The sequence below is a fragment of the Leopardus geoffroyi genome, chromosome E3 (genome assembly GCF_018350155.1).
Source record: "Leopardus geoffroyi isolate Oge1 chromosome E3, O.geoffroyi_Oge1_pat1.0, whole genome shotgun sequence".
NCBI lineage: Eukaryota > Metazoa > Chordata > Mammalia > Carnivora > Felidae > Leopardus > Leopardus geoffroyi.
In genome coordinates, this window is record NC_059340.1 from 2,536,967 (window position 1) to 2,560,012 (window position 23,046).

Sequence of the window (23,046 nt, forward strand, 5' to 3'; positions counted from 1 at the left end):
GACTGAATGATGTTGCTGAGTCACATCTGATTATGTAACTCCCCTGTTTAAAAACCTTCAGCAGGGGAAACAAACCATAAGAAACTATCGTTTAAAGATAGAGAACAAACGAGGGTTGATGGAGGTGTGTGGGGGGATGGGCTGGATGGGAGATGGGCCTGAAGGAGGGCACTTGTTAGGAAGGGTACAGGGTGTTGTATATAAGTGATGAATCACTGAATTCTATTCCTGAAACCAACACTGCACTGTATGTTAATTAACTAGAATTTAAATAAAAAGTCGAAAAGAAAAAAGAAAAAAAAAACCTCCAGGAGGGCTCATTGTTCTCATGCTGAAGTTTACACTCTGAGCTTCCGCACATGGCTTTCCCTCTGCCTGGAACATCCTGCCTTCTTTTCCAGGCTGTTGATTCAACTCCTACTTATCCCTCAGGTTTCTGTCGAGACTTTACTTCCCTGGGAGATTTTCCCTGATTCCCCACAGCTGTGAAATCCTTCTGGGAGGTTCCTTAAAGTGCTTTTGCTTATCGTATGGTTCCTGTAATTGTTTATTTCTCTCTTGCTTAGCACTGGGTCTGGCACAAATCAGCAATTTAATAAATACTTGCTGAAACTTAAGAAGAGGAGGAATTACTTTCCACCAATCATTCTTGGACACTCCCAGCGAGCATCAGAGTCCTCTGGAGGGCTTGTTAAAACAGCTTGCCGGGTTCCACCCCCAGTGATTCTGATCGGAACTTCTGATTCTGTAGTTTGGGGTGATGCCCCAGAATTTGCATTTCTACCCAGGTGATGCTGTTGATGCCCGTCTGGGACCACACCTTGAGAACTTCCACTTTATACAGTTGAAAGCAGTCTGAAAGGGGAGGGGTAGTTATTTTTAGAGAAGGCTGGGAGAAGTTTTTGGAGGCTTGGTAGTAGCTTCTTTAACAAGAGCATTTCAGGAGAGTTTAGCTTCTTAAAAAGTTCTCAGCTGAGTGGGCTCTAAAGTAACCAAAGCCCACGCCCCATTAGGGATCAAAAGCAGCACCTGGTGGCTCCTTAATGGGTTGCCAGGCAACAGAACAAAGGCAAGGCTGGGCTGGGATTAGCAGCTGGCAGGGAGTTCAGAGTGAACTACCCAGGCATCTAGAGAGGGTAGACCGCCCATCAGGAGAAGGCTGTGCAAACCAGGTGCAAGGAATCCCCACGATCGTTGCCTTGATTTGCACGTGGAGGGGCACACCATCCCCTTGCGGACAAGATCATGCTGTAACTTGTTCTCTAATAGGACTGGGGAATATTTTTCTCAGAAGAACCACTGAGAACCCATAAGGGACATTTCTTAATGACTTACAGGTAAGAAATGACTTAGGCTTATCAACCCTTCGCTTTTAAAAAACAGCTCTATTAGTTTATTTTTGATTATAAAAATAGAATTCACATTTGAAAAATTTAAATGTACAGAAAAGCATGCAATTCCAAGTGCCCTGAAGGACATTAAAATTTGGCATCCATCCATTCAGGGAAAAAAAAAGTTAACATAAATGGGATTATTCTATACATTTCTCCATAACTTTATAAGAAAAACTGATATCGTGGATATTTCTACATCAATAGTTATACTTCATTAAGTTATATGAGATTTTCTTGTATGGGTGTACCATATTGTACTTAACCTTCCCGGATGGGCATTTAGATTGACTTTTTTTTTTTTTTTTTTTTTTTTTTTGCTATTATTAGCAATCCTGGAATGGACAACCTCAGACACACATTTCTGTGCATTTGTGAAGTGGATGACTAGACCAAAGACAATTAGTTTTCGAAGTTTAGCTATGAATTTCAGGGTTCACTCCAGAAAGTCTGTGCATTTATATTTCCACTGACAGTATGAGCGTTCATTTCCACACACCCTCACCAACACTTGCTGTCATCAATGCTTTAATATTTTTATAAGCCTTGTTAATTTTATTTCTTGGATTGATTTCTTTGAGCATTCTTGAAACACGTTTTTTCCCCCTGACATTCCTGTTCATGTTCTTTGCCCCTCTTTCTATAGGAATTGTTCATCTATTTTTCTTATTGACTTACAAAAGCTATTTTTATGTAGAAAGATTAATACTTCCTTCAGTGTGTTGCTTGTTTCTCAACACTTTTTTCACAGCGCCATATGGATGTTCTTGGTTTTTAACTTGTAACAGTTGAGTATGTTGGTGTTCTACGACGTTGCAGATTTTCCTCTAAAAATAAAAAAATAAAATCATAATTCTATCCTTTAAAAGCCTTTCCCTTTTTATCTCATTAAGGGCAAAAGATGAGAAAGAAGACAGAATGAACCAAAAGAAAAATAAAGACAGAGAGGAAGAGAACAGAGAGCTATATTCATCATGTTTCTTCAATTCTCAGGCGATAGGGAGTGATTCTCAAACTTTAATTTATATATGGATCACTTGGAGATCTTATTAAAATGTAGATTCAGATCCTGCAGGGGCCTGAGATATGACATTTCGAATCGGTTCCCAGGAGAGGCTGATGGCTAGTGGACCACACCTTGGAGTAGCGACGCTTTAGAACAGGACAATGGGGTGGCCTCAGTGACAGTTCTAACTCCAGTTAAATGATCATTTGTTGTAAAACTCCTCACTCTCTCTAGTTAAGCAGGGAAGATTCTTTTTGCTCTTGAAACCAGGAGATAGGCATAGCTCATTTTTTAAAGAAACGTAAGTCAGCTCTCACGGAGCAAAATCCCTCTACCTCAGGGTCTTTTAGAATACCCGGCTTTTCTTTTTTAAGATTTTACTTGTAAGTAATCCCTACTCCCAACATAAGGCTCAAACTCACAACCTCAAGATTGAGAGTAGCATGCTCTACCAACTGAGCCAGTCAGGCACTCTACAATATATGGCTGAAGGTTTTTATTTTAATTTTTTACATTTGTGGCTAAAGATTTATTAAAGCGAGTATATACAGGGATGAAACGTTCTCTTCTTGAGACCTTCTTTTTTAGGCTCGATAAAATTAAATGGAGAGATTAATTGGCCCTTTTGGGTAGAAATGTTTCAGCTGTGTGCTGGCCTCTTCCCAGCATTATAAAGGGGTTTTTCTGTATTTTTTTTTTTTTTTTTTGAGACAGAATAGCCACAGTCTAAACACATCCCTGAAGACAGTAATCTAATGAGTCATGTAAAAGGCAACATAATCTGGTGGGGAAAAAAAATCTTAGAATAGCACCCAGGAGAGCTAGATTCCTACTCTGGCTTTAACATGGTTACTTTGTGTATGTTAAACTTCCCTAGCTTAGTTCCTTCAACTGTAAGATGACTCAATATCAGAGCCTCACTTACCCAGGATGATACTGGAATAAAAAATTTCCCAGAAGTGTCTCTGGACCTTTTGGAGTAGCTGTGATACCCATGGTTCTCTTACTACTTACGGTATACTGGCTTGGCTTTCTAATTTCCGAGCAAGATTCCATAACTTTTTCTGAACTGTGAAATAAATTGTAGCAAAAGAGACTCTGGGTATTTTTTGAGGGTCTCGAAGTCAAGAAGTTGCCTGGGCCATATTCTTGCCTATGCTGTGAGGGCGTATGGGTGTGGCTCGCTATCTGCAAAGAAAATAATAGACATGTTTGTATTTGAAAGGAAAAGGTTAAATATGGCCCCGACTCAACTGGGGTGCAGAGCCAGGGTAGTTTGGGGCGGTGCTCCCCAGCTGGTCCGAAGCACAGGAAACTAGCGCTTTCTGAGTGTGTGAATTATCTCATTCCCTCGCAACAACCCTGTGAGAGGGGAATTCTAACTTTTAACGGGAATTCAGAGTCAGCAATCTGCCCAGATTTCACAACTAGAAACAGCGGAGCCTCATCGCTGACCAAAGTGACTTCCCCTCGTTAGCCATAGACTCCCCAACCGCATGAGTGAGAGCACCTCTCACACAGAGGGCGGTGGGGGGGTTAGTGCCAGGGTGGCCCAGGTTGGCCCACAGGAGGTGCTTGGCCCGCAGGAGGTGTTCAGTTCACAGTAGTGCCTCTTTCTCCCCTACGCTCTCATATAGCCCTGTAAGTTAGACCCAAGGCTGCTGCAACGGAAAATAAAAGTAGAAATGCCCCCCTCACTCTCATCCACCTGTCCTCAGGACAACGTGCCCAAAGGGCGCCTCTGTGCCGCTTCAGGCACTGCACACCCGTGCTTCCTCTTGTTCTCAGAACACGCCCCCTCCGGACTGCTTCTCACTCTTCCGGCCCTCCCTGCGTGGGGTGGGAAGGCGGCAGGGGGCAGGCCCCGGGAACCGACCTAGGTCGGAATCCACCTCCTCCGTTTGGCTGCTGTCCTTGGGCCTCAGCTTCCCCATCTTTCCTTTACAAGGTCCTTGTTGAGGCTCAGTAAGGGTGGATGGTGCACGGTCAGTGTTCTGGGAGTGGGAGCCAGGTCCCTCTCGGAAACCTCGAAGGCAGTGCCGGCTCTCCCCTCCCTCGCCCCGAGCCCGGGGCAATAACCTCGTGGAGCCAGCACCCGGCGAGGCGCACGCCCTGTCCAGCTGCCATCACCGTTTACATGATCTCAATCATCACATGCCCCCAGGCTCCTCCAGGCCCACTGCCAACAGCATCAGACTGTGTGTCACCTTCCAGGCCTCCTCCCACAAAAATACTGGCCTTCCAGCCTCCAGAGCTCTTAGCTCACCCCATAAACTCTGCTAATGCTTACCACATGCGACTGAGCTTGAGCGCCCCGCCCCACGCACCCTTCGCGGGCCCCCCAGGCCTGGCGCTAGGAGACCCTTGCCCCCAAAGGATCTTTCTCCCTAGGGAGGCCCTCCCCACTAGGAGAACTCCCCGGGGGGCCCTTCCCGCTATAAGACCCTCCCCCCTATGAGACCCTCTCCCTAAGAGATCCTCCCTCTAAGGGAAACTTCCCTTGGGAGACCCTTCCCAGAGACCGGCCCCTCCACTGGGCGGGAACAGGCGGTACTGGGGTCCTTGCAGGCCACACATGACCTTGGACGCCCCTCCAAAGCCGGAGTCCACTTCTGGCAACAGGCGGCGGGTCTGCACCTAGCGGTGGCTTTTGTTGCTAACGACTGAAAACCCGATTGCGCGTGTTTCTCGTTTGCAATCACAGTAACTTGGCGCGTAACTACCCGAACACCACCCACTGGCTGGAGCGGGCGGATCCCGGGGCTGGGGGGGCGGGGGGCGGGGAGGTCTGGCTCGGCGCGCGGGGAGGGGCGCGCCCACCTGCCCCAGCGCGTGGCTCGGGCACCCGGCCCAGCCGCCCCTCGGCCACACGTGCGCCAGCCCACCTGTGAGCCCGCATGCCCGAGAGGGGCGAGGCCGGCGCCGCCCCCACCCCTGCGGCCCGCGCCGCCCCCGCCCGAGCTGTCCGCCGCGCGCGTGCGGAGACGGCGCCGGCCTGCAGTGCGCGCCGCGCGTCCCTAGGGGGCGCAGCCGGCGCGGGAAGCTGCCGAGGCGAGCCCGCGGCCCGGCGTGAAATTCCAGGCGGGCGGGCGCCGCGAGTTTGAAAACAGGCGAGGGCGTGGGGGCGGGACGCGAGGCCCGCGAGCCGCCTCCCCTCGGCCAATCAGCGGCGGCGGCGGGCGCGGGCGGGCGGCGCGTGCGGCCGGGCTGTGAATGGGGCGCGGCGGTGGCGGCGGAGGGCGAGCGCCGGCGCGCGGGCGGGCGCACTTTCTCCTCAGCGCCGGGCGGGGGCGGCGGCGGCGTCTCCTCCTCCTCAGCGCCCGCCGGACTCTCCAGGAGACGCGGCGCGGCCCGGGTGTTCCGGCCGCGGGGGCGCTGGGGCGGCGTGACGGCAGTTCACCCCACTGACAACTTCTCCTCCGCCGCGCCCCTCTGCCGCCCCCGGCCCCCCGCACCTGGCCGCTCGGCCGCCGGCCACCGCCCGCCTGTCCCGCTCGCGGGGCCCGAGGCCGGGCGCGGGCGGCGGCGGCGGCGGCCGCTCCTCAGCATGGCCCGGGGCGGCGGCGGCGGTGGCGCGGCGGGCCCGGGGCGGCCGCGATGGTCCCCGCCCGGCCCCGAGCGGCGGCGGCGGCGGCCCCGGGGAGCCCGCGCGGCGCCCGAGAGCCCCGGCCGGGACGCGGGGGAGCGCGGCGGGCGGCCGGCGACAAAGTTGAGCGCGGGCCGGCGGCGCGGATGGTGGGCGCTCCTGGCGCTGCAGCTGCACTTGTTCCGGGCGCTGGCTCAAGGTAGGCGCGGGGCCGGGGCGGCGGGGCCGGGGCGAGCCGTCGGGGCCGCGTGGCGGGCAGCTGCCCTGCGGGCTGTGTCGCCGGCGGGAGCGGAGCCTTGCGGTCCCCGCCGCCCAACTTGGAGCCGGCCGCTCGTCGGAGCCCGGCTTCTCCGCGCGGCCGCAGGGGCGCGGCGCCGTCCTGCCGGGGTCCCGAGCCCCGGGGCGGCGGCCACACCGCCGGGAGCCAAACTTCGGGGTGCCCGCGGCTCTGCTCTCCCCGCGCTCCCGGAGAGGGCGCAGTGGGGGGATCGAGGAGGGGGGGGGGCGGCAGCTCCGCGAGCCGTGCTCGCCCCCTCCGTCCGGGTCCTGGTAGGAACCCGTTTGGCCGGAGCATCCTTTCCCGTGAAGTTGGCTTCGCCGGAGAAGGATGAAGGGAAGACGAACGGCGGGCAGGCGGCGGCCGCCCAAGACCTCCTTTCGGGCGAGGTCTTCACAGCCGGGGCGCGGGGCCCTGCTGCTGTTGGCAGCTCTGGGGAGGGTGGCTTTGGGGTTTCTCAGCCGTGCGGGGGGGGGGGGAGGGGGGGCACACGCTGGCTGTCGCGGGAAGGGACGGGACTGACGGCCGCGGGCGCCCCCACTTCACCAGCCGTGCGCAGCGGCCGGCGGAGACGCTCTCCACGGCGTGCGGTGGAACAGCCGGGACGTGGTCACGTCTAGGCGGGACGAGCTCGGCGCTGCCGTCCGGGACTTGAACTGGTAACTCCGGCTTCCCTGCTGGGCGCTGACCTGACGTCGTGCGCCCTGTGGCCCTTCCCCGCCCCTCCCCGACGCTTTCGTAACACCTGCCTTCGGGGTGTGCTGCGTGGCAGCCGGTGGCCGTGTTCGCGGTTCACGTAACTCCCCGCGTTACTAGGAGGATTCTCGTCGCACTTGTGTGCGCGCGCGTGCTTCGGTTTGCCCAGTGACCGACTGGGGTAGGAAAGCGCTTCTTAAGTCATTTTGTGAAACGGGGTCTGTGGGCTGTTAGAGAAGCCAGGGTCGGATGAAGAAATCTGAATCCCTTAGGCATGACCTTAAAGATAGGAATGGTCTTTATTGTTAAAAAAAAAAAAAAAAAAAAAAAAAAAACAACAACAAAACACAACAACCAGTGATTTGCACTTTGCAGTAAGCCCTGTCTGTACGTTTGCACGTTTGAAGATGTGTGCACACGTTCAAAAGGTGGGGGAGGAGGAATCTGATGGTTTTGTTTTGAACTCTGTCGCAAGGATTTCAAGTTCTCAGTGGCACTGTGAAGGCTGTATGACGTGTCGCATTTTTACAGCTGTAACGTTAATGAAAATGCATAATTAAAATGCACTAAGGCAACGGTTAAACTTTGTCAGGACGGAATATTTTATTCCTTGTTGGAAGTGAAAACGCGGGTACTTGTTTTTTTATATGGCTTATGAAAGTGTACAGGTCTTTTAGTGTAAAATTTCAAATGGGTTGTCACAAATCTTAAATTCATTGACAGGCTTCTGTTCTCTGTGCTCTGTGAAATGTGTAATATATCCATCATTTTTTATATCATATTGAAAATTCATATTACTGGGGAGATGTCACCATTTGACAAAAGCTCATGTATCTTGAAAATGAAAATTCTGGTGCTGCTATAGAGATTTCTGATGGGATGATGAGTTGGTCACATGCAAGGGAATATATTCTTGTGAATCTTATCAGATGAAATGTAACATTCTAAATGGAATACTTAACACTAAGCTGGAACTTGTCCTAAGTACCATATTAGAGTGGAGCTAGGTGAAGTGATTCCTAATTTCTCTGTAATTGTTTTTCTCGTAACCGTGTTTTACGGGGTTAGGCTTGGTCGTGAGATTTTGGGAGAAAAGTGCAACGCTGACTAGTAAAACTTAGGTCTAGTTACATAGCCTAAGTTACATAATTGGCCATTATGTGAAACACCAGGTTCAGATCTTCGAAATATCACTGTAATGTGTCTTGGGGTTTCTTTCTAACACCATAGTGAAAATTTCCTGAGTTATACTCTGCTTATTGGGGTGTGTGTGTGTGTGTGTGTGTATGGGGTAACTCTAGTTTCCTAAAGACCCAAGTCTTTAATGCTCAAAGGCAGGTGGCAATGCACGCTTTCTTTACATTGCCCACCAAGGAGCCAGACATAAGTGTCTTAGAGGGACGCCTTCTGAGATGAAGGATGGCCGGGTCGTAAGTATCACATGCGTGAAGTCTGTGGTGCCTTAGCTTTAGTGCTAGACCTTTGACAGGGTTATTGATTCTGGTAATGTTTAGTACAGCCTCCTATGTTCAGTATAGCCTCGTGTGTTAAGAGTTTACATTCATCAAGCTGAGAGGGGTAGGAATGCCCTTCTCCGTTATTGCTTTGGGGTTGATTATAGTTCTCGGTTTCTCCTTTGGAGTTATTTCCAGTTGCTTAGATTGATGGTTCTTGGACTTTGGTGTGCATCAGAATTACCTGGGGAATTTGGTGACCCTGTAATGCCACAGCTTGCTTTCCAGGTGATTTTGATACACACCAGCGTTGGAGAACACGGACTTTGATTGCCTGAGGTCTTTCCTTACTCCAGTCACCTGCTGCTTTCCTGGAGTCTCTAACCCCACGCTTGTTGAACTTGGGTATGCGTTGGAATCACCGGGGAGCTTTCAAACACTGAAGCCTGGATGTCATTCCCAGAGTTTGAGGTTTGACCTGGACATCAGGTTTTAAAACTCCTCAAGTGTTCCTAATGTTCAGCCAAGTTTGAGAATCTTTGCTCTAACCCTTTTTTTTTTTTTTTTCAACGTTTATTTATTTTTGGGACAGAGAGAGACAGAGCATGACCGGGGGAGGGGCAGAGAGAGAGGGAGACACAGAATCGGAAACAGGCTCCAGGCTCTGAGCCATCAGCCCAGAGCCTGACACGGGGCTCGAACTCACGGACCGCGAGATCGTGACCTGGCTGAAGTCGGACGCTTAACCGACTGCGCCACCCAGGCGCCCCTGCTCTAACCCTTTTAAATGAGATCACATGACCCCATTTCCCTTTTAACCTTGTTGCTGATCTTGTGGTTCTGTAGTACCTTACTGCCCTCCTCCCCCAATTCCAGTGACCTTCATACACTTGGAACCTCTTTCACCTAAACTTGTTCCATGTTTGTGATCCTAAACTTTGAAGTTTCTCCCTGATTTAATTAGCCTTTAATCACTCATTCTGTTCCTACTGTTGAGCTCCTACTTTGTGCCAGTCTGGGATATGCTTCAGAATCACTGGTGAAATTCAAAAATACTGTCCTCTGGGCTCTGCCTCTGACTGGGAGGGCCTCTGGAGCACGAATTTGTGCATTCAGTAAAGCGCTATCACTTCTACAGGTGATACTTGTATCTTTAGTATCACCTGTGGTTTTACCCTTGTGTTGGCCAGTCCTATAATCTCGCTCCGTTCTCTGTCATCCTTAGTCTGACTTCACGTGGTCTGGATGCTTATCTGGATCCTTGCCTGGACCACTTTTCTCAGGCCAATCCCCAGCCTTGGGTTAGATCTTCTAATTAGGCTTCTCTGCCCCTGGTTTGCTGGAAAAATCACAAAACTGTGCTAATTGGGTTTGCTGCAAATCTAGCTTCATTTTGGGGCCTTATTTATGTTCTTCCAGACACGTTTGGTTTCACCTTTTCCTCTTACATCTTGTACCCCCTTTCTCTTACAACTTTGTAATTTGAGTTTCATCTGGTAACTTGAGTTCCAGGCTACCTGCTTCACTGGAGTCTTCATAGAGAGTGCTACACTTAGTAAGTGCTCAGATACTTACTGATTAAATTTTATTAGGCCACTGCATGTTTAACAGATGGCAACTGGCCACTTGGTTGGTAACTGTCTTGTAAATCCAGTAATAAGCAATTATCACTCTCTATGCGGCCTTATGTATAGCCACCTGTAGCTAACCTTTTTAGAGCCCTTCTTATGTGTAGGGCACTGAGTGCTTTCTAGGTAGGCTCATTTACTCTTGACAACAACCCCTGAGAGGTAGGTAGCATTTGGTACTCATGGTACCTGTGGGGAAACTGAGGCACTGAGCTGTTAACTAAGTTCCTGAGACTAGTAGTGATGGAACAAAACGGAAAGCAGGCTGCTTGATCCACAGTCTGTGTCATAACCTCTAGGTTGGAGTGCCTCCCATTGTAGCCCATGCTTTAGGTGGGGAGGGAGCGCAGTCAGAGCAATACCGAGGAAAGACGGTGGTTGGTGTTTCTAAATACTGTATTGGGCCTCACATTTCAGGTTACCTTATTTACTGTTGTTACATTCCATTAGACAATTCGGAAAATAGAGAAGAGGAAATAGGCCTAGACCTCTCCATATACCCATTCCTCTCCCATAATAAAATGACGGTTGCCATTTCACACAATTTTTTTTCCATACTGTAATCCTCAAATTCCAGTTGAGAATGGGTTGTGGTAGTCTGTTGGCGGATTTGAACACCCCAGAATTGACCACTAGGAGCGTACCAACCATTTGTTTGAGGGACAGTTGGAAAATGACTATCTGCATTCAGGTACATGTAGTTAAGTCCTTCAGATGAAAATAAAGAGGTGGGGCTTACAAGGTACAGAATTTTTGTTGCTTCACCATGCCTTTTATATAACCTCAGTTAATTGTTAGCTACATACTGGGATTATACCTAGCTAGGAAGTTTCCTGTGCCCTTAAATATTGGGGTAAAACAGGATGGAACTCTGACAAGTAATGTAATTAAGTGGAATCAAATAAGATGTTATCTACCAGTTGCCTTTGTATTATTTGCACTCCTTAGAGTCCTTTCATACATTTTTTAAAAAATTTATTGAGAGTGAGCACGTGAGTGTGTGGGCAGAGAGTGGGGAGAGAGAATCCCAAGCACGCTCCTCACCATTAGAGCAAAGTCTGACACAGTGCTCTAACTCACAAACTGTGAGGTGGTGAACTGAGCTGGAATCAAGAGTCAGATGCTTAACTCACTGAGCCACCCAGGTGCCCCCTTGCATATTTTTTTGTTGTGAAACATGGACTTGGGCCTCTAGGTGTCTCCTTGATCAGAGACCAGTAATGTTGGTTGACCGAATCTTGAGAATGGAACAGACACAGAGTGAGTAGGAACACATAGAAGCTGGATTTTGACGAGGTCACACTTTAAATTTCTGCAAGAAGTAATACAAGCAGTAGTTTGAAGAGCGGACCCTTGAAGTCCAACTCCATGAAAGGTGAGTAAAACTGAGGGTGGGGAATAAAAATCAGGTTGAGAGGTATAGTGTAAAGAGGAGTTAAAATAGAATTATTTTCGAAAAAGAAAAGATGTTTTAAGTTTTATTCGTTTAAATATTTCTCCTAAGTCATGGTACATTTCTACCTAATGTAATTGAGCATTTCAATTTGTATAGTTTTTTTTAATTGTAATTAGAGTCCAACATACCTATAAGGTATTTTCTTAAATTTCTCCCTAAATTGGTAAATCCCTTTTACTAAAAACAAACATGAGTACCCGTGATCCCAACAGACCAATAAATTTTGTCAGCTGGGACAGAAAATGGCTCCTCCTGCCATCCTTTTGTATTAGCCCATGAAATTAGTCTCAAGTTTTCTTGTTTTTGTTTTTGTTTTTAATTATTTTCAGGAGAGCACAAGCCAGGGGAGGGACAGAGAGGGGGACCGAGGATCCAGGGTGGGCTCTGCGCTGACAGGCTGACAGCAGCAAGCCTGATGTAGGGCTCGAACTCAGGAACGGGGAGATCATAACCTAAGCTGAAGTTGGATGCTCAACTGACTGAGCCACCCAGGTTCCCCTAGTCTGAAAATTTTCAGTGAATCTCTGAAATGCAAAAGCCTATCAGAGTCGGACAGAGACTTATCTGCCACTTACTGATCCCATGTCTGAGACCTGTGCGGGAGAAATAAATTATTTTTAGAACTTCATTCTATTAATGCCATTCTTGATGTATTCAAATATAAAAATGGATGAATGATGTTATGGGAGCACTGCTTTAGGAAACTCCAGTTACTTATATGTTTGCTATTGTAGTCTTTAGGTAGTCTGGCCTCTTGACAGGCAGCTCTAAAGCTAGAGACTCATTGCCTTAGCCTGGCCCCTGGCCCCGCTGTCTTTTGTGGGTATTGTGGGGGTGAGGATACTTTGGTAAAGTTTTGCTAGAAACATAGATGTGGTGAATGGAAAAGGCTTTGAGCTGTGTCTGTAGACGTGGTTTTTATTTCATTCTGTAGCTGACTTGTATTAAGAGCAAGTCTGTTAGTCTCTCTGAGTCTGTTTTCTCACCTGTGAAAGGAGGGGGTTAGACTAGATCCTCTCATTCTGCCTGATTCTCTGATCTTTTGTATGTTGTCTTATACTTCGTGCCGTTTATCAGACTCTGTAAGTGTGTCTCCTATCTGGGGATTCTGTAACTCCGTATGTCTTAGCTCCTAGAACCTAATTCTCCTCATTTTACTTTTGCCAGGGTGTTTACAATGTCAAAGACAACTAAGATGCAATACAGTATTTCTCCTGCTGTCTAACACGTGATGTATTTACTCTAGCCTGAAAATGGTTCCTGTTCAAAACTTTAGGTTCTGTAAAATGAATTAGTGCCATAATTTATCAGTGTAAGCCTGCAGTTTGGAGAAATAAATTTCCTTAAAATTATGAAATGCTTATTTATTTAAATGGCTGGAAGAAGAAAGGGCAAGAGTAATTGAAATCTACTGGAGGTAATGCAGAGAAATTTTAAAAGATATGAGATAGTGATGATACAAGAATGCTTATATTTATAGGATAGTGACCATCAATAATTTAAAAAGATTGGTAGATGGGTGTTGATATTTCTGGGCTCAACTGAATGTTATATTGGTTAATTGTATTCCTTAGGACTTTTGGTAAATCAAAAGGCCCTCAAAATTAACACAACTATTTATTCACTTTAACAGACTTAGCTGGCACTCTATTGATATACAATGTCTAGTGAAGATAACAGCTATCAATTCAATTTCTTGACAGCCTGTGTCAGTCAAGTAAATCTATTTACTGATCTTTGCAGATTAGCTTGTTGAACATGAGCTAAGACTATAGTTTCTGCACTGTTTTTAGCTTTGCTAAGTATATATTTTTTAATTGACAAGGCCAGCCTTTGGAGATACGGACTGTAGAGAATGGGCTAGACTTGTGGGCCCATATTGTTACATAGACAAAATCAGCCTCTGGTGCAGTCTTCTGTTGCTTTTTCTCCCTTTCAGAACTCTTTGTATTCTGGACTTGATTCCTTCTCGTAAGAGGTTTGGAAGCTGTCATATATGTAAGTGTGGTTTTACGAAGATGAATTATCTTTCCAAGAAAAAAAAGACCTAGGGAGGTAACCAAAGAATGGCTATGGCTACTTGAAAAGTAGTTACTTTTATAAGGAGTAATTGGTGGTGGGAATTTTAGCAACCCGAGTAGATGACTAGATAGGAAAAATTTAGATTTGGGGTAAGGAGGGATTTCTTATCTTGTATCACATAGGTATAACGTATCCTACCTTAGATTAAAGATGATCATCTCCAGAGGTGGTAGTTTCTGTGGGTTCTTCAGCGATCCTTAATTTATTTTGTGTATTTATGGGTTTCTCATGAAGGAGGGCCTGTTTTCTTTTTTTTATTTTTTTATTTAAAAAAAAAATTTTTTTTTTCAACGTTTATTTATTTTTGGGACAGAGAGAGACAAAGCATGAACGGGGGAGGGGCAGAGAGAGAGGGAGACACAGAATCGGAAACAGGCTCCAGGCTCTGAGCCATCAGCCCAGAGCCTGACGCGGGGCTCGAACTCAGGGACCGCAAGATCGTGACCTGGCTGAAGTCGGACGCTTAACCGACTGCGCCACCCAGGCGCCCCGGGAGGGCCTGTTTTCAAAGTGAAGGTCAGTTCTACCTTGCCTTCTCCCTGTATTTTACATGTGGTGGAAAAAGAATAGATTTTTATTTTGTGGACCAAGCCCTTCTATACGTTGGATGTCAGTGTTGATTTAATACATGAACCACCAGATGGCAACAGAAAAAGTGTTTATAGAGGATATAATCTGTAGTTTCCACAGCTAATTTTTTGCCTTCCTTGGTTAACACTACTTCACAGCATACTTATGTAATAAAATTTTTGGCTATGAGCAAGGTGAGTTAATAATACCTGATAATGCAAATCACAACCAGAAAATAGAATAGTGCTAAGGTATTACTGGAAGAAGACATTTTCTTTACATGAACACATGTATAAGCTATTAGCCAGAGGGAGTGGGTTTTCAAATATGCAACTTTATGATTTATATTATTGTATAGTCCTGCTTTTCTAATTTTGTTGTTGTTCAGCAGTTAGCTTCATGGTAAGCTGTGATGATTTGCAGAATGTAAAAAAAAAAAAAAAAAAAGCTCTTACCCTACAGCATTTTATGTAGCACCTTTAAAAGGATACATGAGTTTACAAGCATTGAACTTGTTTATATATTTTCTGGCCAAAGGTATCTTTACTTGATGTAGAATTTGTTTTATTTTTGCCACATCCCCTTTTTCTAAGAGGGTCTTGTTGGCTCTTATAAGGTTTTTTGTTTTTGCTTTTGTTTTCTTTTTTCTTAGCTAAGACTCTTGGCCGCAAGCTAGAAACTCAGTCTGAACTACTTAAAAGATTTCATTGGAGGCATCCTGGGGTATCACAGTGTAACAAGAAGAATACCTTGAAACTTGACAAATTTAGGATTCAGCTCCACCTTGGGAATAACTAGAGCCAAGTGTTTCAAAACCTCTCAGGTATTGTCCTGTCACCCTCTCCTTTTGCTTCTCTTCCTGTGTTGGTGTACCTCTTGACTGTCACTGAAAATTGACCTTACCTTTGTGACTGAAACCCAGATTTCATCAGTCTTTGCATTTCTAATGCTTCAGAACCTGAAATAAAAGATAGACTTAAAACTTTGGCCCAGAATCTAAAATCTGTTAAATGATCAGATTAGTATCATAAAAGCATTACCTTGACAAGGGGAAAGAGCATTTTGGTTGCAAAACTGAAAGAATGGGAAAAACTGGAATAAATGTCTATAGACAAGTTAGGCTGTATCAGCAATTGAGTTGAGAGAACGTAGTAGGTGAGGCTGGGTTGGTAGTGTTGTTGGAGATGGACTGATGTGGATGGAGTAGAGAAAGACTTGGGAGACCAAAAGATCAAACCAGAAGAAGGACAGGATTTGGTAATAGGTTGGTTATGGAGGGTGAATGAAAATGTGTCCCGGGTGATGGTGAGGTTTTTCTGGCTGGCGTGACTCGTTGGTTAAGGCGGTCATTTGCTGAGTTTGGACCGCTTGAGTTTGGGCAGTATGATCATGTTTTTGGTTGTGGATATATTAATGCGAGGTACTTTGGAGGCATCCAAACAGCTGTTAAGGTGGTGTTGGATATGTTTTTCAATCAGAGGTGAGGTCTGGGCTTTTACTATAAATACTTGTGGTGAAGGTATAGCATATTTTTTAAGAGGATGGGATTGCCATAAAATTGACTCAGCCACTTGCTAGCTGTGCTTCCTAGGGCCGGCTACTTAGTCATCTTTAAGCATTATTTCTCATCCCTGAAGTCGGTATAGTAATTGCGCCTGCTTCATAGAGCTGCAGTGAGGATCAGTTGGTATGGTTGCAGGCAAGGTGTTTAGCACCTTGCCAAGTACATAGCACACGTCCAGTCAGTTTTAGGTTGTGGTCTTGTTATTTACACTCTTGTGGACAGGAATCCTGCCTCATTCACCTTTTCTTTTCGCATAGGACTAGATATTAATGAGCCACTGTAGGACAGAGTGGGATGTGTGAGCAGTTGATAGGACTACAGGATAGTGATAGCGATGCCTGAGACTGGCTTGATAAAGCGAGGGAGGAAGAGATTGGGGTGATGGGAGTGAGTTAGAGAATGATGGTGATAATGCTGGAGTAAGTGTCTGAACTGGGTGATAGTAGGGTGGAAAATTGGAATGGTATTGCTGAAGACAGGTGAAAAAGATGAGGGCCAAGAACAGGCCTTTGGATTTGTTGATGAGGCAGGAAATGTTGATATTTTGAGTATAATTTCACTAGAGTTGTAGGACTAGGAAGCAGATTGAAGTTGATTACAGAATGAATGGATAGTGAGAAAATGGAATCAACAGGTGTTCTTTGTTGAAATTTTCTTTCTGTTGAAACTCAAGAAAAAACAACTATGAAGGCATTTAAAGTGCACAGTGGCAAAATGATCTTAAAATGCTTTGGGAATATTTGCTTCTTCCCATTTGAAAACTGTTTTCAAGGCTGAAAAAAAGTTAGCTGTTGTCATCTGGCAAGATGCTGAGTAATCCTCACGTTTCTCTGAAGTGATCATTTCATTTTCATATTTTGTGGCTATTTCAGGTTTCTAGCAATATTGCCAGCAGAGCTGATCGATCTAGGGCACTTAACACCCCTACCCTGCTGCAAACACCTAGAAACTGGATAAAATAAACTAAGGACCAACAAAAGCATTCCTGAGCCCGATAGGCCAGGAAATCCTACGTGCCAAAAGTGAAAGAACTCACAGCCAGGCTGTAATTAGGAACTAAAGGCTTGCCTTGGTTTCAGATCTGGATGTAGGTCCAAGGCTTGGTCCTGAGGATGTCATGAAGCAGCAGGAGACACGGCCTTAGCTCTCCATGAAGAAGGAAGTTGGAGTTGAGGTCTTGTTACATAAAACCTTGAAGGGTGTCCCACCTGTGGACAGAAAAACCTAGTTAAAGAAGTGTAAAGAAACATGTGGTCTTCCTGGGGTTGTACATAATTAGAAATAAACATCTGAATCCCAAAGCACTGCATTATATTGAGGGTGGGTTAAAAATTTAACATTTCTTACAGTGTGACTAACCCTTAAGCTGAGAAATTAGCGTGAAATATGGTACAGAACTGGAAACAAATGGAACCCTTAGAAACAGATGTGAAACCCTTCTGCAGAGCAAATGAAAAATCTAGGATTCTCAGTAGAAACAGTTCATGCTGAAGATGAACTTGTAATAGGGGTGCCTGGGTAGCTCAGTTGGTTAGGTGTCCGACTCTTGATCTCACTCAGCTCAGGTCTTGGTCTCAGGGTTGTGAGTTCAAGCCCTGCATTGGGCTCTGTGTAGAATGTGAAGCCTACTTAAAAACAAACAAACAAAAAAAACCCCACTTGTAATTAAAAAAAAAATCACCAGCCAACAAGGAGATGAATCAGTACCAAGGAGAGTGGGCAGGTGTTTTACGTTTTAAGGAGAATTGGTACTCCAGGAGGTGCTCCTGGGATATAAGCCAGAGATTCCTTGGTTAAAATTATTAGAGATACAACAGATAAGACTGTAATAAAAGAACATCATAGAAGAAGATCTGGAAAAGGTCCAGAGAGAATTTACAGAAATGAAAATTAGGGTTTTTAAAAGTAAACTCAGTAGACAGGTGAAACAGCTGAGTAGATACAATTGATGAGAAGACTACTGATTTTTAAGGAGATCTGAGGAAATTGCTTGGAATAGAATACTGAAGGTTAAAGAGATGGAAAACGAGCAGTTAAGACTCATGAACTTTAAATTTATTTTTATTTATTTTCTTTAAAAAAAAATTTTTTTTAACGTTTATTTTTGAGACAGAAAGAGACAGAGCATGAATGGGGGAGGGACAGAGAGAGAGAGAGGGAGACACAGAATCGGAAGCAGGCTCCAGGCTCTGAGCCATCAGCCCAGAGCCCGACGCGGGGCTCGAACTCGCAGACCGTGAGATCGTGACCTGAGCTGAAGTCGGACACTTAACCGACTGAGCCACCCAGGCGCCCCTATTTATTTTCTTTTTAGAGAGTGCATGTGAGCAGGGGGAGGGGGTAGAGGGTGAGGCAGAGAGAATCTCAGGCTCCAGCTCAGTGTGGAGCCCAGTATGGAGCTAGATCCCACGACCCTGGGAAAATGACCTGAGCCGAAATCAAGAGTTGGCTGCTAAACTAACTGAGCCACCCAGGCACCCCAAGACTCCTGAACTTTCGTAGGAAAGTCTAGTACTACCTTCTGCGAGCTTCCAGGAAGAGGAAATAGTGGAAGGGATGCTATCTGAAGATATGCTTGGAAGTTTTCCATAATAAATGCAGAGCTTGAATCCTGAGTTCCAAGAAGTTCAGTGAACTCCAAGCTGGCTAAATAAAAATAAATTTATACTTACACATGTTGTAGGTGAAACACTAGAAACAAGACAGAAGCAACCTGAGGGAAGCCATTGTCTAGACTGGCAGGCGTTTTGTTTGAATCCATGTAAAGTGATATTCAGGAGTAAGTGAAATAAAGCCTTTGTAGATAGACAAAGTTGATCACTTGTAGACTTGCTGGAGGAAGTATTAAAAGGTAGCTTTTTTTTTTTTTAATTTTTTTTTTTCAACGTTTATTTATTTTTGGGACAGAGAGAGACAGAGCATGAACGGGGGAGGGGCAGAGAGAGAGGGAGACACAGAATCGGAAACAGGCTCCAGGCTCTGGGCCATCAGCCCAGAGCCCGACGCGGGGCTCGAACTCACGGACCGCGAGATCGTGACCTGGCTGAAGTCGGACGCTTAACCGACTGCGCCACCCAGGCGCCCCAAAAGGTAGCTTTTTACGTGTATGTTTTTTACTTCAAGAAGAAAGAGATTGAAACCAGGAGGAGGGAATGAGATGCAAATAGCAAAGTGTACATTTTTAGGAAACATTCCCTCCAATTTATTACATGCCTTGTGGTTTGAGAAAAGTGAACATTAGCAGCTCCCACTGATACTATGGAGTGGACAGATTAAGTGGGAGGGCAGCAGAGTTCATTCATGTAGTGCTTACTGAGGGCTTTCAGGGAGCAAGGCACTGTGTAAAGCAATAACGGTACAATGATTAAACCAGTTCCTTCCTTCATGGAGCTTATTGCTTATTGAGGAGGAGACACGGTAACACATAAAATACAGTACAGTTGATTGTGAAGAGCCCTTTAAGCCATACAGAGCGTTCAGAATGTGAGAGATGAACTTCATCAGGATTTTAGGGATACGAGTAGGCAGGTCATGTTAGAGGATGTCAGAGTAGGACTTGGGGAACACAGATGAAGGATTCAGGTAGAAAGAAACTGAGCAACAGTGAGGAATTCAGTGTCTCGATAATGACAGGTTTTTGCTGATAAAAGGACACTTTGCAAAATGACCTTCTTTACAGTCCAAATTGGGGTCTTAGCTGTGAAAAAAATGTATACTTGGCTCTCAGGGAGTTAGATTAAATGCACAAGGAAAAATTGTTTTTAACATTTAAAAATAAGAGCATACATAGGGAGGGACATAGTTAAGGTATAAAAGAAGCTCGGTGAATGAGAATTAATGGAAGGTGAGAATGTATACGTTGTGGTTTTGTGGCAGCTTGATATTGTTAGCTGGTTGTTGTTAACAAACTCCCGGACTTTGAAAATTACTTAAAGCTAGTATCTTGGAGTATTCTAGGTAGAAAAGCAAAGGTCATCAGTATCTCTAACTACTGTTCCCTGTGGAATCAAAAGTATGAAACCTAAGTTGTAATATGCTTCTGTGTTGATGGAGATGGAATGAGTGAAAATTAATGATTTAGCATTTCATTAACTTCAAATGCAGCTTAAAGTTTTTTTTTTTTTTTTGTGAAACCACAGTTTATTTGCTTTAAAAGTTCTTTCTTGGGTAAATTGAATTTCATCATAGATGTTATTGACAATAAACACGTTAGTAAAAAAAAACAACAACCAAAAAACCAAAAACCCCAGCCAAACCTCACTTTCCCCTTGACTTTTCCTAACTCGGCTAGTGAGGAAGCATTGGGAGTCCTGCTCTCTCATTCCCCCATTTTAGGGAACAAGTTGGGTTGGTTAGAGTCCTATCTCTATGTGTGATAGTAGCAGGTGACCCTGACCAAAATGATGGGGATCTGAGTTTTTCTGGCGTCTTTTCTAGGGGCTGATGCAGTGTAGACAAATTACTGTGCTGTGTTGGTATAAAGCGTGTTGTAGAAGTGGATCTAATTGGCACGGAAAAATGTTCAGAATACGTTACGTGAAAGATGAGGTTACATAGTGTGCTTTGTACAAGGTGATAGCTTGTCTTTACTGAATGCTCCTGCATTGTGCCCTGTGATAGGGCCTTTCTACACAGAATCTTGTACAAAGGAAGAAATCAGGGTGTAAAGAGGTTAAGGTCACCACTTAATAAGTGGTGGAACTGGGTTTTGAATGCAGGTTTGGTGCACACCAGAGCCCCTGCCCTTAGTCCTTGCAGTGTGTGGCCCCTCTGCAGTGACCTGAACGCACGTGGTGGGAAATTTCTCTGATAATGTCGTTTATACACAAGTAAACGGGAAAGGGGCTTGGACGCAGCACACCAAGATGTTAGTAGCAGCTGTCTCTTGGTGAGTAAAAACGTGGATGTTTTGTTTTCTTTGACTTCGCTCTATTTTCTGAAGGTCTGTAATGGGGCTTCGATTGCTTTTGAAATAATACAAAATCTTCTAGAAAAGTAGAGATTTAAAAAGTAAAGGGTATATAATAAGTCAGAAACAGGAAGCTCTTTTATAATCTATGCAACGAGTATGAAAGAATGTGAATGCTGTGTTTATCTGTGTTACAGGAAAATTTTCTGAATGCTGTAACTTTCAAACACAGCAAGCATTTATAACTTTTTAAAAAATTATGAAAGCAATTATTTACTATAATGTGGTATAAGGGGGTTTTAGGAGGACTGTGTATTAAAGTAGCTTAGTGGTTTAGGCTGAGATTCCATTAATGGGCACCTGAGATTTTGGTGTGTTTTTCTTTTGGAGGGAACATAAATGATTGTGTTGGGCCTTATTTTCTTCATTTACTTGAAAAGACCTACAGTATCTTAAATTATGGACTCCCTATAAGAGCAGAAGCTTGGGGTGCCTGGGTGGCTCAATTGGTTAAGCACCCGACTTGTGGTTTTGGCTCAGGTCACGATGTCACAGTTTGTGGGTTTGAGCCCCACGCTGGGCTCTGTGCTGTGCATAGCATACTTGGGCTTCACCCTCCCTCCCTCCCTCCCTCTCTGCCCCTGCCCTGCTTGCACTGTCTCTGTCTCAAAATAGATAAACCTAAAAATAAAAAAGGCAAAACAAAAACTCCTGTGAAAGATGGATGGATAAACACATTTGTACCATCGATTTCTGGTTAGTGCTGCTTAATCTTTATTTTATGACTCTTCTGTCAAATTCTCCCGGTAACAACTCTGGTATCAAATCAATAAATGGAAGTTCTTATGGTATTAGGTACAAAAATTTTGAAGCATGTACTTGAAAATTAGGAGTGATTTTCGGTAAAACATTTTACATAAATTAAGAAGTTAATACATTTATATTAAATGCAATATAAATGTAAATTAGAGTGTTAGGTATGAGTGTGGTAGTGTAGTAGGCTACAGTTAGGGTGGCACCTGGCTTACAGAAATGTACTGTTTTCTGGGAATGGCCCTTGTACACAGCAGGGGCCTCCACTGGCCATTTTTCTGCCGTATCATCTCTTGAAGTGTTCTCATGATGCTCGACAGATCCCTGCATCCTCAGAGCTGCCCTGGTTCTTGCCTGTCCTGAAGTTGGGATGTTCAGCTTTTCCTTCAGTCTGTTTTTCAGCATATCCTCCTTTTTGCTTGAGCTGGTCAGAGTTGTTTTTCTTCGAGCAGATGGTATTCAAACCTTTTAAAAGACGGGGCATGGTGCTTAATAATCATTTCCAATAATATTGAACCATGTAAATAAATTATAGAAGTTCTAAAAGGAAATACTTCAGGGCAAGCAAAGGAACATATGTTGATTCTGAATAGGCATTTTATTCAATGAACTACAACAAATGAAACTGGTCTTCGTGTGTTTTGATTTTGTTTTCATCTTCCCACTTTCCAGACTAATTGGGGAGTGGGAATTCTTTTTCCTAACCTTGCTTTAGATGCTTCTGTGCCTTCAGTTTCCTTCCTCATTTCTGCAGCTCAGCTCTGTTCTGTAGCTGTGTTCCCTGGGCCTGCCAGGGGTGGGCCCGCCTTCACTCCATCCTCTCTGTCCACTGATGATTTCCGAGTGGACTTGTTTCTTCTCTGTCGCACTAACGTTTCCGACCTGCAGTCTTTCCTCCCATGTTCACAGGAGTTGGTTTCCTCTTTTAATGTGTGGCAGCATGTTTGGTCCATGTTGAGGATGTGAGCAGTGTTACTAGGGACTCTTCATAGTGAAGACATCTAGACAGTATGCTTGACTAAAATAGGTGTGCCTTTATTCGTAAGTTTTTAAATTTTATTTAGCCTTGATAAGGAGAGGCTTAAGGTATCCTTCATCATAGAATTTTAGCTTTTATAGTTCCATTGTGTTTTATTATGTAGTGCTTTTTCTTGTAAAAAATTACATGAGTAGGTTAAAAGGTCATGCCATGCCAAAGTATGTGTAGTGAAAAGGCTTTTCTTTTCTGATCCTCAGTCCCCTGGTCCTCTCTGAGGCCATCACTGTTCCAGGTTTGAATATTCTTTCATTGATATTTTTTTTTGCGTATGCAACAATAGATACTTTTTCTTCCAGCCCTTTGACTTTATGCAAAAGGTAGCGTACTGTTACTTTGGAGACTGGCCTCAGCATACTTGTCCCTTTTCACTTAACACTGTGACTTCAAGATCATTTCATAGTAGCACGTGTATGTATCTATCTCATTTAAAAAATTTTTTTTTTTCAACGTTTTATTTATTTTTGGGACAGAGAGAGAGAGAGACAGAGCATGAACGGGAGAGGGGCAGAGAGAGAGGGAGACACAGAATCGGAAACAGGCTCCAGGCTCTGAGCGTCAGCCCAGAGCCTGACGCG

At 45.2% G+C, this 23,046-nt stretch overlaps 1 protein-coding gene and 1 long non-coding RNA gene across 2 annotated transcripts in view; both read left to right on the forward strand.

The window, feature by feature from the left end:
- Positions 1-5,294: 5,294 nt before the first annotated feature.
- The window catches only part of SDK1 (sidekick cell adhesion molecule 1), an 888,340-nt gene continuing 870,588 nt past the window's right edge, over positions 5,295-23,046 (forward strand). Inside the window, exons 1-2 of the mRNA XM_045462082.1 lie at positions 5,295-5,478; positions 5,565-6,182. Coding sequence (XP_045318038.1) covers positions 5,295-5,478; positions 5,565-6,182 — 802 coding nt within the window. The remainder of the gene's footprint in view (positions 5,479-5,564; positions 6,183-23,046) is intronic.
- LOC123589564 lies at positions 18,142-19,948 on the forward strand. Its single transcript, XR_006708395.1, has 2 exons — positions 18,142-18,561; positions 18,801-19,948. It is a non-coding gene; the product is annotated as an uncharacterized LOC123589564 (long non-coding RNA).